Source organism: Rana temporaria, chromosome 3 (assembly GCF_905171775.1).
Source record: "Rana temporaria chromosome 3, aRanTem1.1, whole genome shotgun sequence".
NCBI lineage: Eukaryota > Metazoa > Chordata > Amphibia > Anura > Ranidae > Rana > Rana temporaria.
Window position 1 is genome coordinate 154,504,924 of NC_053491.1, and position 16,798 is coordinate 154,521,721.

The 16,798-nt window shown below is 41.5% G+C and overlaps 1 protein-coding gene across 1 annotated transcript in view; it reads right to left on the bottom strand.

The window, feature by feature from the left end:
* The window catches only part of TUBGCP6 (tubulin gamma complex associated protein 6), a 60,121-nt gene that overhangs the window by 28,356 nt on the left and 14,967 nt on the right, over positions 1-16,798 (bottom strand). Inside the window, exons 5-11 of the mRNA XM_040343679.1 lie at positions 13,838-14,011; positions 11,130-11,251; positions 10,965-11,040; positions 7,559-7,668; positions 7,351-7,442; positions 7,129-7,268; positions 3,485-3,634 (exon numbers count right to left, since the gene is read on the bottom strand). Coding sequence (XP_040199613.1) covers positions 3,485-3,634; positions 7,129-7,268; positions 7,351-7,442; positions 7,559-7,668; positions 10,965-11,040; positions 11,130-11,251; positions 13,838-14,011 — 864 coding nt within the window. The remainder of the gene's footprint in view (positions 1-3,484; positions 3,635-7,128; positions 7,269-7,350; positions 7,443-7,558; positions 7,669-10,964; positions 11,041-11,129; positions 11,252-13,837; positions 14,012-16,798) is intronic.

Genomic DNA, 16,798 nt, shown 5'->3' on the forward strand with positions numbered 1-16,798 from the left:
TACGCCAATAAATACGGTGTATCCAAATAACACACAGAGCTCACCTTTTTACTCACACACAGCACAAAGGGAAGATAATTCTTGTTGGGCAATGTATTAGTGCTCGGACGAACATACTTAGACCGAATTTTAATGGTTCAGAATATGTCAGGCAAAATGGTCGGCCCTCACGCATTTTTTCTTCATCAAATCTGGCCCTCTTTGAAAAAAGTTTGGACACCCCTGGCCTAGGTTATATGAAGATTGCCAAGACCCTGAAACTGAGCTGCAGCACTGTGGCCAAAACCATACAGCGGTTTACCAAGACAGATTCCATTCAGAACAGGCCTCGCCATGGTCGACCAAAGAAGTTAAGTGCACGTGCTCAGCGTCATATCCACCGGTTGTCTTTGGGATGTATGAGTGCTGCCTGCATTGCTGCAGAGGTTAAAGGGGTTAGGGATCAGCCTGCCAGTACTCAGACCATACGCCACACACCTTATCAAATTGGTCTGCATGGCTGTCATCCCAGAAGGAAGCCTCTTCTAAAAATGATGCACAAGAAAGCCTGCAAACAGCTTGCTGAAGACAATCAGACTAAGGACATGGATTACTGGAACCATGTCCTGTGGTCTGATGAGACCAAAATAAACTTATTTGGTTCAGATGGTGCCAATCGTGTGTGCCGGCAACCAGGTGACGAGTACAGACAATTGTGTCTATCCTACAGTCAAGCATGATGGTGGGAGTGTCATGGTCTGGGGCTGGATGAGTGCTGCCGGCACTGGGGAGCTACAGTTCATTGAGTGAGCCATGAATGCTAAGTACTGTGACATACTGAAGCAGAGCATGATCCCCTACCTTCAGAGACTGGGCCACAGCAGTATTCCAATATAACGACCCCAAACACACTTCCAAGACAACCACTGCTAAAGAAGCTGAGGGTAAAAGGTGATGGACTGGCCAAGCAGGTCTCCAGACCTAAACCCTATTGAGCATCTGTGGAGCATCCTCAAACAGAAGGTGGAGGAGCGCAAGGTCTCTAACATCCACCAGTTCCGTGATGTCGTCATGGAGGAGTGGAAGAGGACTCGAGTGGCAACCTGTGAAGTTCTGGGGAACTCCACGCCCAAAGGGGTTAAGGCAGTGCTGGAAAATAATGGTGGCCACACAAAATATTGACACTTTGGGCCCAAATTTGGAGATTTTCAGTTAGGGGTGTACTCAATTTTGTTGTCAGCGGTTTAGACATTAATGGCTGTGTGTAGATTTATTTTGAGGGGACAGCAAATGTACACTGTTATACAAGCTGTACACTCACTACTTTACATTGTAGCAAAGTGTCATTTCTTCAGTGTTGTCACATGAACAGATATAATAAAATACTTACAAAAATGTGGAGGGGTGTACTCACTGTGTGTGTGTGTATATATATATGTGTAATATAATTACACACACATATACACACACATCATCAGTTCTAAGATGTTGCTATCTCTGTCTGCTACTCTTACAACATTTGGGGTGACAACTGCCGATGTCTACTCTCCTTGCTGGAGGACAGATAGCTACACCTGAAGACCTGCAGTATCTCCCCGATTTTTGCCTTGATATATTCTGTTGATCAGCGTTTCTTCACCTCTACAGCTGTCGCTTCATGATTATTACCTCACAAGTCATCATATTACTAGAGGGCAGCACCCTAAAATGATGAAGTAAAGCCCTGCTCCTCTAAGAAGACGGCCGTCGACACAGAGTGCAGTACAAGACATTCTAGTCAGTAATAGGGAAATGATCAGCTGCAGGAAACCCTAGAAATACTGGCGACATGTCCATTGCCCTTTGTAGAGTTCTGTAAGGAGCAATCCCTGTAAAACATGTGTTTAGTAAACTACTTTGTATCATATCATTCAAATTACAGTACTTAGGGCTATAGACTTATTTTAACGACCAGGACTGTTTAGAACATGTTCGGTTTCGGGGAAAATGATCATGTATTGTCTGTGCTACAGTAACATACACACCTGTAGAACAGAAGTGGGCTTTACATTTAGCCACCAACATTCTAGCAAAGCCCTACTACCCTCCTTGGCCACTAAACGCAGGAGAATACCAATAAATATTAGGCAAGGTAAGTGTCAACAAGTCCACAAAACTGCACATGCTTTAGAAAAGGTTTATCTGATATCCCCCCCATCTACAATATAACACATAAATAAATTTACCAACTCTAATATTGATAGAATATGGTGGTCGCCTACTACTGCTTTTTCCTGGCTCCCTAGAGTGACAAAAGTAGGGATTTAGGGATTTTTTTTACGTCTTTAAATAATAACTTTGGGCAATATAGGCCTCCAGATGAAAGTGAAGTGCATGTATGTTACTTATCATTATCTCTGTTCCCTAATACCAAGTTTTATAGAAAAGATCTTTGTATCTGCCACAACTTCCACTACTAGTCTACTCCACTGCAGCCTGCCAGAATCAGCTGTTGACAAAGAAAATCTACAGGGATTTTGGAAACAACTGGTTCTCTGCAGCAGAACTGAGCCAGCTCCCAAAGTTTACATATGCGGGATCTAGGAAATAGAGTCAAGTGTAATGTACATAACCAAATTTGCCCAACTTTTTTTTTTTTAAATTCTCCGTTTTTATTTTTAAATAAGAAAGACATACAGAGACAAAGGTAGAGGGATCAGACAAAATCCAATAACAATACAAACATCATATATGAACTTTACATCTTCCTCTTCAACTATATTACATTTCATAAATTACATCAGAGGAAAATAATAATATATCCACTGCAACTTAAAATCCAATATGACGGGGAAAAAAGACCAAAACAAAATACCGTATTTATCGCGGTAAAACACGCTCCCGCGTATACCGCGCACCCCTAAAGTTGGCCCCAAAATTCCTGTAAAAAAAAATGTTATATGATTTTATTACTTACAGTTTTGGTGTCTTCCCAGCGTCCATTGTCCGGTCCGGCGTCCGTCTGCGGCCTCGATGGTGTCCTCCTGGCTTCTCCAGCGTGCGCCTCAAGTCGAGTCCCCGCTTCCCGCGCTCAGTTCGAACGCCTCCACCGACATATACCGAGTGCAGTACACTCGGGTACATTCGGCTAGGCTCGGCTTGGCTCACGCTCTGTGACGTTTATGCGTGAGCACGAGCGAAGCCGAGCCTACCCGAGTGTACTGCACTCGGTATATGTCGGCGCAGGATTTCAAACTGAGCGTGGGAAGCGTCTATCGGCGTATATCGCGCACCCACGATTTTCCCCTTATTTTAAGGGGAAATAGTGCGCGATATACGCCGATAAATACGGTACTATTCCTTCTTTAACATGAAACCATTTTTTCCCCAATTATTTCATTTCCTACCCTAATTAATCCATATATTCCATACTTTTAAAGCTGATTTGCCCAACTTCCATCTAGAAACCTTTACACACCAGAGTGCACTTCCTGCAAATATATAAACTTGGAGAATTTAGTGTTACCTCTTCCCCTTTTCTGATGCTGCTGTGTCGAGCAATTCTCTCCATTCGGGCCACATAGATGGCACAATCTTTTTTCATTTCCTTTAGTTCTTCCAAAGAAAAGGTAACAGATATTCGAGGTACAGGAATGTCAGACCAGCAAATGTAATGCTGCAAAATAAATACTTCACGTTAGACACTATATACAAGAAGTTATACAGTCACAAGATCTTTAAATACACGTTGGTTCTGGCTTCTATTACTGGCAGTCTAAAGATGACAGGGCCACAAATCCCCATATTATTATTTATTTATTTTTTTACACTTCAGACTTAACCATTTTCTGGAGGAAGGTAGCGAGCCTTTCCCGCCTTTCATTTGCCCAACAAGTCTCCTTCTGGTTTCGCATCATGTGTGGAATCTTACTCTTTTTTTTTTTTTTTTTCCCCAGATTTTTAAGGAGCAATATTATTCGTTGTTTATCTGTTACATTTTTTTTTTTTTTTTTTATAAACAAATTATTTCCCCCCCCCATTCCCTCCTCGCCCCCCTCCCCACCCCCAGTACCTCCTTTTACTTTTCTATATCTTATAATCAATCTTCTTGTTGCATACATAAGTTGTATCCCGCCATGAACAGATAGAACTTCTTACATCGTCCTATCCCGTGCCCTATGCACCCATCAACTCTGCAAATACCATAGAGTGTTTGAACTCCGACCATTTCGACCATGTCTTAGCGTATTCCTCCAAACCATCTGTATCGCTAAACCTTAGGAGCTCTAGGTTTTGAATGTAGTTTATTTTGTTAAACCATTCTTTAATGGTGGGACTTTCCTTGTCTTGCCAATGACTGGCTATTAAGCTTTTGGCAGCTGTCAGTAGATGGGGTAAAAGACTTTTTTTATATTGTTTCGTTGAAATTCTAATCATTTGGTGTAAACAGCCCCATGGGTCATCTGGTATCTCTATATCTGTTACTTTAGTAATAAGCTGTCTAATCCTTTTCCAGAACCACTTAATTTTAGGACATTGCCACCAAATATGCGACATGTCTCCGGTCTGTCTACATCCTCGCCAGCACAATTCTGAGGCCTCCTTCTTGATTTTGTGGGCCTTGTCTGGAGTAATATACCATCGCGTCAGACATTTGTAATTTAATTCGATTATCTTACTGTTAACTGACGAGGTGAACACTCTTCTCCATATTTGTTTTATTTCAGGAAGACTCAGGGAATATCCCAGTTCTTCCTCCCATTTTTTGATATATGGTGGGATGTCCATGTGTCCCACTTCTATTAAGCATTTGTATATTTTAGAAATTTCTCCTTTCCCGCGATCCTCCTGACTAATTCTCTCTAGGGGGCGAAGATTTTCCATCGATCTGTGTGGCTGTGGGAGAGATTCAAAAAAGTGTTTTAACTGGCCATACCGCCATTGGTTTATGTCTATTATCTCCCCTCTCTCCTTTAATTCTTCGTAGGTACCTAATTTTTCCTGCGTCATGACATCCCTCAACTGAGCATTTTTTTTCTTGATCCATTTCCCAAAATGTTTCTCTAACCCAGGTGCAAAGTATCTTGAATCCTTTAGTGGTATAAGTGGTGAGTTAAAGTCCCATTTTTCCCTCTTATGGACTCAGACTTTGATAGCGTGCCGTGTAATGTTATGTGATTGTTTATCTAACTCCCTATATTTTTCAGGAATCCAAATAATACTCCCTAAACTGGCCTTGCTCAACTCGTATTCCATGCTTACCCATCTTTTTTGCTTGGTGTCCCTAATCCAATCTATCACTCTAGTGAGTATTACTGCTTCATAATAGCTTCTAATATCCGGTGCTCCCCATCCCCCTTGTGACTTATTTTTTTTTAAAGTTGCCCAGCTGATACGCGCTTTTTTACCCTGCCAAACAAATTTTAATAAGATCGTTTGTAGGGTCTTAAAATACCTCTGCGGTAAAGCAATCGGTAACATCTGTATCTTATACATGATTTTTGGTAGAATTACCATCTTAAAAATATTCATTCTCCCCCCCAGGATACCTGTCCAGTGGAAAGTCTGCTCACTTCTGTTTTAATTTCCTCCAGTAAAGGTGCAAAATTTTCTTTATATATCCCATCTTTTGAGATAGCTATTTTTACCCCTAGATATTTTATTTCCTTTTTCCCCCCATACAAATGGAAACTCCTTTTGATAAGTATTTTGATCTTTCTTAGTTATATTAATAGAGAGAGTTTCAGATTTGGTTGGGTTCATTTTATAATTGGACAACTCTCCATATTGTTTCATTAGTTTTAGTAAATTTGGTAACGTTGTTCTTGGGCATGTTAAGTAGAACAGGATGTCATCCGCGTATGCCGCATATTATGACAGCAGAAGTTAATGTATGTGTTCTTAAAGCGGACCATCAGTAATTTTTTCAACTTTCCATCTATTAAATCTTCTACCCTTGTTTTAACTTTGGATTCTAAATAAGTACCTTATACAGCGCACGGTTTCTTTTCTGGTAAAAAGCCTAGGCTTATGACAACATGCATAGCGCTCTCTCTCTCTCCTAAGGCCGGGTTCACACTATTGCAAATTGGTCGATCCCTTAGATCAGGGATTTGCAAATAGCGGACCTCCAGCTGTTCCAAAACTACAAGTCCCATCATGCCTCTGCCTTTGGGTGTCATGCTTGTTGCTGTCAGAGTCTTGCTATGCCTCATGGGATTTGTAGTTCTGCAACAGCTGGAGGTCCGCTAATTGCTTATCCCTGCCTTAGATGCTTGCCGACCTTTCTTGTTGCCCACAAAAAAGGAATAAAGAGTCCAAAGGAAATAGATTTATGGCATTTTTTTTGTGAAAGCTTGTTGAACCACTGATGGATCCAACTTTGGAAAATGTTTTGTAAGGGTTGGTCTGAATCGAGCTAGAGCCCTAAAAAATCTTGCGACCAAGGGTTCCAAGGAAATGGGCCTTTCCAGAAATACTCCTAAGGCTGCCTGCACTTTAAGAGTGCTAACCGCCATGTTCTAGTGGCTTCTTCCAACCTTCTGGTAATTTTGCTTTGCACGAGGGGCATTTCTTTTTAACTGTTAAATCAGAGCTCCTTCCTGTTGTCTGGTGGGGGGAGTCACACTCTCTCAGGTGCTGTTCTGAAAGACGTTCGTAAAACGCCCGAAAAACGCCTGAAGCTCAAAAAAATTAAATAAGCTTTTTTTTGGGCAGATCACAGGCGCTTTTAAAATTGGTGACCTTTTGACCTGTACAAAATCGTGCCAAAAAAAACAATAAAAGTCGCAGTAAAAACGTGCAACTTTCTGCCTGAAAACGAAATGCTCAGGTGTGAATGCATCCTTAGGGAAAAAAGATGTTTATGATACAAAGTTCTGTTTCAGTTAACAGTACAATTTTGTAGCCAAGCCATTATAGTTTGGAATAAGCACATTCTAGGACCTCAGAACAAAAATTACTTAAAATGTCATGCCATGCAGTTGGTGCAACTATGTGCATTATAAAAATCAAGGATCATGCGGTGTATACACACATACACACACACCCACCAGTTTGCTAATATAAGCCTATATCAAGAAAAAAAATCTGACACAAACACACAGGTCCTAAATGACATAACCACAGAATAATAAATTGTACATTAGATTTAATACATTTTTCGCATACCTTAGGGCAGCATAACTTCAATAAGTTTATGGTTTTTCCACACATGTATATTTCATTAGCTAGGTGCTTTAAAAAGACTGGCACACAATCTTCTACATCTTTGGATATCAAAATATATCCATGGATCCAGTAACGCTGATCTAACACAAACAAAGCAAATATGTTTAAATGAGGATGACAGGAGTGAATATTACAAGCAAATTCTTAGGCTTAATAAAGTACCTCGAAATCCCTGGAAGTCTTCATTGACCTGGATCATGAATTCTTTACAAATATCCTTTAATTCACCACTGTAGACCCAGTCATAAATAAACCTATAAAAAATAATCAAATCTATTTTACAAAAAAAAAAGAAAAGAAAAAAGTACTATACATAATGATTTAGCTGGACTCTTCTTCTTTATGCTCAGTCATTTTCATGGAACATTACCTAGTGTAGGGCTCACAACTGGACTTTAGCAGGGATAACAAGATTGGATAGTTTTCATTACTGCTGTTGTCAAGAGATTCTTTGTACAAATATGATAGCAACTTTACGCCCTAAAACAAAACAAAAACACAATGTGGGAAGCATATACGATTTAAAGGTTTCGGAAATAAAAAAAAAGTTTGAATGAGAATAACCAGCATCATTTAGTTGATTAGCAGCATTTCATTTTATTCTTGGAAAAATAAATAGGTAAAAAAAAAAAACGACATTTCAAAAAGGTGAAAAAAAATGATTTAAGGGCAATGTAAAGTTCTAAATGCAAGAAGGATCATTTTGATTTAAATCAGGTTAATCTGTATTTTGAGATTCCCAAAATGTTTGTATGAATAATTTGTAACTACCGTATTTATCGGCGTATACCGCGCACTATTTTGCCCTGAAAATCATGGCAAAATCGTGGGTGCGCGGTATACGCCGATACCCGCTTTCCCGCAACGAGTTTGAATACTGCGCCGGCATATACCGAGCGCAGTACACTCGTGTATCTTCGGGCAGTCTCGGCGCCTCTCACGCTGACGTCCTGAGCGTACAGGACGTCAGCGCGAGAGTTGCCGAGCCTGCCCGACGATACACGAGTGTACTGCGCTCGGTATATGTCGGCGCAGTATTCAAACTCGGCGCGGGAAACGAGCGGGGAGGACGCCGCAGAAGGACGCCGGACCCGACAAAGAGGACACCCGAAGCCGCACGCCAGACCCGACGAAGAGGACACCCGAAGCCGCAGAAGGACGCCGGACCCGACGAAGAGGACACCCGAAGCCGCAGACGGACGCCGGACCCGACGAGGCCTCCGCGCAAGACACCAAAACTGTAAGTACAAAAAAACGTTTTTTCCACAGGATTCGGGGCAACTTTAGGGGTGCGCGGTATATGAGGGAGCGCGTTATACCGCGATAAATACGGTATATACAGCATGGGGGCAGCCAATATTGCTTTGCAAAGCACATGGTAGGGTTTTACTGTACTTGCGCACAATGCAAGTCTATGACCGATTCATAAAAAAAAAAAAAACATTATCTGAGTACATCTCAGGACACAGGGTATCTTCAATAGGTTATGCTGCAACTTGGTCAGACACTGGCACACAAAACAAACCAGAAATCCCCTCCTAGACATAACCACTCCCACCTAGACAAGGCCTCCGTTTTGTAGCAAGCCATTAACAAAGGAAGAGTGAGATCCCTGTGTCCTGTGATGTACTCCAAGAAAATAAATTTACAGGTAAATTAAAAATGTATTTTCTCTACATATGTACATCCCAGGACACAGGTAATCTACATATCCATCATGACAGGGATGTCCCAAAGCACCGGTGAGGAATCTTCTACATCCCAATCTACTGGAAAATTCTCATCCTCCACTGGTTCTTCCTCCATTAATTAATAAGAGGGGAGGTGAAGAGGAACGCCTTCATTTGCTACCAAGGTGGTCTAAGCCAAAACAGATTTCCGGAAAGCTAGCATTGTAAACTAACAGTGGCAGGTGGGAATTTATCCCTTGTTACCAGGGTGGATAAAAAAAAATAATCAATGATTTATAAATAAAAATCAGATTATTTTGAGTTAAATCAAATTTAATAATAATAAAATGCTTTTGGAGTAAAAATCTATATAAAGATATATTTAAGATACATTAATAGTTTAGTCTATTCAGCATGAGATGGAGCTTAGTTATGTAGCATGAGACTGTATATTCGGCAATATTTAGATTTTTGGTAAACTCATTTAATAAATCCAATCTCTGAAAGCCGAGATAACATGCACTGCATTGATACATTCACACAATGTCACAGTAACCATGAGATAAAACAAAGTTCAGGAATATTCCTTTATTCCATTGTTTTGCAAATCTATGTACACTACAAACTGTATGATTGTCACGGTTTCCGATATCGCTGTTTTACTAACCTGACAGGTTATTATTCTAAAATAGTAAAACTTATTTTGTTTGCAAATATTAAAGATTCTGACTACCAGCACGAATGAGTCCTTACATTTAAAGAGCACCAGTCATTTCAGATCCATCATGGCAGCGTCTGTGAGCAAGCATCCACTCACCCACCACCTGGAACTAAAATGCTCTGTCCACCCAGACTGCTCAGGCTGCCTGGGAAGCCCTGTTATGGTACAAAGCACACTGACAACATATGAAAATGAATAAAAAGCCCAACAACGTGCCTGTCCCACACAGAGAAGGGGGTAAAAGGAGAGCAGGAGGCAAAAGTACAGATCTCAGAAGAAGGTGCCAAGCAGGGCTTTTGCCAAGGCACTCACCCTTTCCTGCCGCAGGGATCCCCCCAAAGGGTGTCCAATCTTCACCCATTATGGCGGGCCATGCAACAAGGGCTTTCATGGACTCCACTCCCCGGCCGAGGATCATTGCCCTGGACCTGTGGAGCACCCTGCTGATCCTTAAGGCAATATGTCATTGTACAGGGTCCCATCATGCAGAATCTAGTGCCAACAGTCAATGATATAAAAAACATCCCCACATGTTTAAGTAGGGGTCTGGGTACCATTTCTCTGGGCATAGTAAATCCCAAATCAATGGATCTGGAAGAGCTAGATTCCTAATCCCACATAGCACCATTGAGAAACTAGCTGTTTTCATGCAGACACTACACACGAATGACCATCACCTAAGACACTAGCAAAAAACTAAAACCTTGTCTATATGGGAGGGGATTTTTTTTTGCCAATGTTCAATCTCCTGAAGGTGGCATCACAACCTATCTTAAATGAATTTGAAAATACCCTTTGTCCTAGGATGTGACATAAAAATAAAAAAAAGATGTACTTTCCGCATACTTCTCCCAACAATGAAGTAGGAAGGTTGAAATGTTACCTCCAGTTGTTAATCTACAAAGTGGTCTTTTTTCCCTCCCTTCTTTCAAATCTATATCATCTTTAGTCTGTTTCAACATGGCTGCTGGAATTCTTACTTTGTACTCAAGCTCATGTTGCTATGCCCCACAAATTATTTCTGAACTTACAGCTGTCAGCGACAGTGGTTTCAGCACCCAAATTTTAAGTGGTGGAGGTGGATTTGTACTCCCCACTTAGTTCATTTCCGATCGACACAAATTGAGCAATCAATAAAGAACACGACACAAAGAAGCAAAAAGGTAGCAAAAGTAGGAAGGAAAAGCAGACAACAATAATGGGCTTAATAAAACGGTGTTAAATGCTGTTGGCGATAGCTTGTTCATAAAGTATTTAGCTGTTAAAGCAGCTAAAAATATGTATAATTTTTTATTTTATTTTTTAAAGGATGGAAAAGAATAAATTTAAGCAGAAAGTTTTTTTCTCAACAGCGTGAACAATAGTGAAATGACTGTTATACTTACTGTAGGAAATGAACAGTTGTTCCCCCTGTTGCCACCCATTCCCAGTGTCCCAACACAGCAAAGTTCTGCTAAATATCTAAATGTGGAAAATATACATTTGTTAACATACAATGCATTCACAAAAAGATTATGGCACATTCGCAAGCAAAAAGCCTATGTAAATACCTTAATTGACGCCCAAGTTTTCTGAAGAGGAAGCTGATAGTGAGGAGAGATAGTGTATTTGGAGTCGACAGAACACATGCACGATAGTATTGCAAGTATTTCCTGAGGCCACTTTTAAAAGCCTAAAACACAAATAATACGATTTAGCTTAGAATACCGGCTTGAAATTCATAAACGTTCCTCAGATTGTAGTACCATCCAGTAAGAGAATAAATGTATAGTTTAGATCTGGGTCCATATATTAAAGTGGAAATAAACTCTCACATATAGCCAGTGAAGTGAACATCCTCAGATGATACAAAAAGATGAAAAAAATCTCCCTACATAAGTTGTACGTGTTTATCTGTAGTCCTCGGCTTTCTAGACTCTTTAGAACGTGCACATCGTGTTAGAAATTTTTCATCCCGTTTCAGCAGTGGGAGGAGAGTCAGGGAATACACAGTGTGTGAGCTGACTAGAGGAAAGGCACAAACCCCCCTCCACATAGGCAGAGGAACAAAGAAACTTGCAGAGTGTAGTAATATGACTAAACAACAGCGACTCCATCTTTGATGGCTATAAGGTTATACAACTTGAGGATTCAGACTCAAGCTAGTTAGGCGACGTCACATGACTTCATCAGGGGATCGTGACGAGACGATACGCGTCAGGATTGTAGCACTAGACCCAGCACTCTGACGGCAGGCAGCTTGCAAGTTCTTTACCAATAATTATTGTGCACACATATTAATTTGGATCAAGCTGTGGCCACCGTGTTATACTCCAGGCGCTGTTCCTCGTCCTCGGGGGGTTCCCCATCTCAACCACGGGGGAGACATTGTGCCCGGACCCCCCTTTTTTCCTTGGCAGATACCAGACCAGGTCTTGCGGTGGTATAGTAAGTTTCCCAACTGTTTCCATCCTGTCCTTTTCCATTTAGAAGGTATTATCATTTATTCTTTATTTTTATTTTCAGTAGACCACCTTAAAAAACACTCCTGATGAATGGCTGCAATGCCAGGAAACGCGTAGAGTGCCCCTAGATGCCAACAATCACCTGTTCACATTTCATATATTCTCTAATTTATCTATTTTATTATGTATATCTGCCATGTCTGTGTTTTTTATTTCTGTATTGCATGCTATGTAGCAGCATATCTAGAGTAAGCCTTGTGACTACCTACCTATTTGATACAAAATATTTGACATGTATTTAAGATTGTAAAAAATAAATAATGTACTGTAACTTAATTTTTATGGTATTATTCCTTTTGACATGGTGCTCACTTATTTAAAGTCCCACAAACTCCTCTCTTCTTTACCAATAAATGTGCACCATTTTTTATGGGATTATGCAATGTGCATCCTTTCCTTTTTTCCTTGACCATACTGCCACCCTTCGAGTACGCTTTGCTGTACACTGGGAGTAGAAGAGATCCAAGAGGAACATAAGGCGCTCGTGGGGACAAGCCCGCTTTTCATTGTTCCATGTGAGTGCAGTAGTGTGTCTACCATCTGAGTCCACTTTGGGGTAACAGAGTTACACTATACATAGTTAGTCAGGTTGAAAACTATATACATCCCTTTTCTTTCCACATGGTATCATCTGAGAGTGATTCCCCTGACCGCATATGAGCTCATCGCAGTATCTGCGGTGTTACATGAGGTGCTATAAGCGGTCATTAAAGCAGCTTTGAGGTAAGCTGCTTGGCATCACTGGAGGTGTGTGCACTTTTGGAGTTTTTTACCCCCCAACACGTGTGCTGGTTTCCTGGATTCACCATTCAGAGAATCTCTCTATATCTGCTGGGCATTTAGTCTAGCTGGTGTAAGAGTTAAATTAGATGGTTTGGGTTTCCTAGCACCTGGCTGATTATATTATCGGATGTGTATCCCTTGAGAATTATCAGGTCCTTAAAGCTACTGCTGTGAGATAAAACTGCTAAGAAGTCACAAGAGTTGTCCTTTGCACACTGAAGCATTTCTCAACACTTGTTTTTTTGGGTCCACCACTCAGAGACTTTCCTATATATATTTATTATATTATTATATATAATATATATTTTTTTGCACGTATTCTATGCTGACTTTGCTTGACTCTTATATTTATTATATTAAGTCTATATATTTATGCATTATTTATTTGTGTATAGTGTGGCACTCACTTTATTGTAATTTATGTTTTTCTGAGATATTTTTTTCACTTATCGATCCAGGCAGAGATCTGAAATATTTGGTAGACACTTTTTTATGCATATAGAGTGTATTATAGTCACATTATCTATCTCCTTTGCCCCCCCCCCCCCCCCCGTCTCTGTTACACAGCACAGACACCATCACCTTTTTTCATAAGGTAAAAACACATATTGCTGTCTGAGGGGGGCCTGAGGCCACAGTTTGGGCACCAGGGTATTTTTTTGCAAACATGAAGAAAGAGATGGCGTGACCAGATTTCTTCCTACCGTTACACATTGTTTGGCAGACAAAAAATTGCCAACAATGGGAAAAATCAATTAGATTTTTTTCTTCCGGATGGTATCTTGCTATAAAGGATAATAGCATCCAACATACAGAACATATGCTCTTTATTAAAGTAAATACTACTACTATATAAAAGGTTCTTCACACATAGGGGGTGGAGCCTAAGCTTCCAGTGTCTCTTGTGTCCCCCTAATGGGCAAAACATCTCATTTGCTACTTGACATAAAATATTAGAACATTCACAGTACCTGAAATACAAGGCCTTTGCTTTGTGAGGTGTCCAGGGCAGACTGCAATGAGAACTGACTTAGCCTGGTATAGTAAGTCCCATATTCAGCCACTTGTGCCAACAGATTAGCTATGTTTTCAGGGGACGTTCCAGATACATAGATACCCTGCTTAACTACAAAGGTTTGAGTGGGCTGCAAAAAAATGGGAAATATTAAACGGAATCAGAATTAAACATAAAAATATACATTTTTCTTGATCATTTTCTTGTTCCTGCAAGTAACAAAATGTTTAGACATGTCTAGACAGCCACACAATAGATTAGTTAAAAAAAAAAAATTGCATTAACATGCGGCACAGCACCTTAACAAATACATAGTAATCCATGCATGCACTGAAGTGGCATCAGTACTGAAGGGCATCCCAACACACTGTTACAGTACCGGACAATGCATTGGTATCCTTGGTATCCTGGTGTATACATACATATTTAAAAGCGGAGCTCCACCCTAAAGTGAAACTCCCGCTGATAGGAACCCTCCCCCCTCCGGTGTCACATTTGACACCTTTCAGGGGGGAGGGGGGGGTGCAGATACCTGTCTAAAGACAGGTATTTGCACCGACTTCCGGCCACAGTCTGTGGGAAGACTGCGGGCAGGACGTCACCTCCCGACCTCTCCCCCCCCCCCGTTGTGCTCTGGGAACACTCGGCTCCCAGAGCACAACGGGAGCCAATCAGCAGGCGCAGCGCAACTTGCGCCGTAGGGAACCGGGCAGTGAAGCCGGAGCGCTTCACTTCCTGGTTCCCTCACCGAGGATGGCGGGGGGCAGCATAGTGACGAGCGATCGCTCGTCCTCTGCTGTGGACGGCGCTGGACTCCAGGACAAGTAAGTGTGTCGATATGCAAAGTCAGCAGCTGCAGTATTTGTAGCTGCTGACTTTTAATATTTTTTTTTTTCAGCGGACATCCGCTTTAAGCCTTAATCTTGTAAGCTGTTCTTTGTTATGACCAAGTGCCGCTGTGTGTGAAAAATGCTTTGTGCTCCTGTGCTGTGATGTTTTTATCCTGAATCTTCAATAAAGCATTGGTGTTTTCAGTGAAGTGCGCGGTTATCCAACTTCATATGTTCGGCCTCTTTCACACCTGCAAACCGATCGGGTCCACCTATCCCTTTTTAAGGCAGACACGATCGGACCACCCATTTTTCTCTAAGGGGTGGCGGATGTCAGCAGACATGTTTCCGCCGTCACCCACTGTCATCCCTTCCTGTCCGATAAAAACAGACTTATGGGGATACGTTCACCATCCGTTGGGTGGATTGGATAGGATGACAATCAAATGGAAATAGACATGTAATCCGTATCCATCTGTCTGCCCAATAGAGAACAGAGGGCTGTGTCCCTGTCCGCACTACATAGCAGAGCGGACACAGACCCGTCTTCCACCTGCTCAGCAGTCAGATCCCTCGCTGATCAGTTGGATCCTCTACTGGACACTGACGCATGCTGCTCATGCATTGTGGTGTGTTGCATAAGTAAAGTGGCTAAGTGGTTAGCACTTCCACCTAGGATAACTAGGTTTGTTGGTTTGAATCTGAACTACGGCACTACCTGCAAAGAGTTTGCATGTTCTACCTGTGCCTATATGGGTTTACTCCGGGAACTCGGGTTTCCTCCGGGAACTCCGGTTCCTCCCACACTCCAAAAATGTGCTGGTAGGTTAATTGGCCCCAGTATGAGAATGTATGGCCTTAGATTGTAAGCTCCTTGAGGGCAAGGACTGATGTGAATGTACAAAACATACAAGTGCTGCGTAAATTGATGGCGCTATACAAGTCCCTATAATAAATAAAAAAGGCATGTTTACTTTGTTAAAGGGGTTATAAAAGGTAAAAAAAAAAAAAATCTTAAATAGTTTTCTTTACGATAGTGCAGTCCTCCTTCACTTACCTCATCCTTCCATTTTGCTTTTAAATGTCCTTATTTCTTCTGAGAAATCCTCACTTCCTGTTCTTCCGTCTGTAACTCCACACAGTAATGCAAGGCTTTCTCCCTGGTGTGGAGTGTCGTGCTCGCCCCCTCCCTTGGACTACAGGAGAGTCAGGACGCTCTCTACATTGCAGATAGAGAAAGGAGCTGTGTGTTAGTGGGCATCCTGACTCTCTTGTAGTCCAAGGGAGGGGGCGAACACGACACTCCACACCAGAGAGAAAGCCTTGCATTACTGTGTGGAGTTACAGACAGAAGAACAGGAAGTGAGGATTTCTCAGAAGAAATAAGGACATTTAAAAGCAAAATGGAAGGATGAGGTAAGTGAAGGAGGACTGCACTAAGGGAAAGGAAGCTAATTAGGGGGGGGGGGAGGAATTGTACCTTTACAACCCCTTTAAGTACTCTGCCAACCCATTCAAGATGAATTGGCTGCCTTCAGAGCTGTGAAGGGGCACAGAGCTTCAGTTAAAACCATCAAATTTAACTTACATTAAAATTGTAAATAAACTTCCCCTTTGATTTTTTTTTTACATGGGTAGATTACTGTTATTGTAACTAAACAGACCTTTCTATCGCTTCATTTTATCTAAATAAAGCTTGTTTGGAAAAATAAAATAAAAATTGTAAATAAACGCACAACCCCTGTAATCCCAACTTCTTTTAACATGTTCATCAGCACTCAATTTCCAGTGGCGCAGGACTGACACTCTACACAGGCAGATCACCTACTGACAGCCCATGAGACAAGGGCTGTAGAGGAGGCCAACTCCCCCTTCCCTCCACAGATGTGAACTGAGCTGCAGCCACTGCTGCTCATCACACATGTACCCTCCTATCACTTGGATGTGGCTGAAATTTCAGGTGACGGTATACAGGTAAAGAGTGGCTGTCTGCATACTAGATCCTTTGTTTACAATTTAAGTGCGTCAACGCATCAGGAGCTGTGCCAGTTGTATTTACCTGGTGCCCAACAATCAGCAGGCGGCAC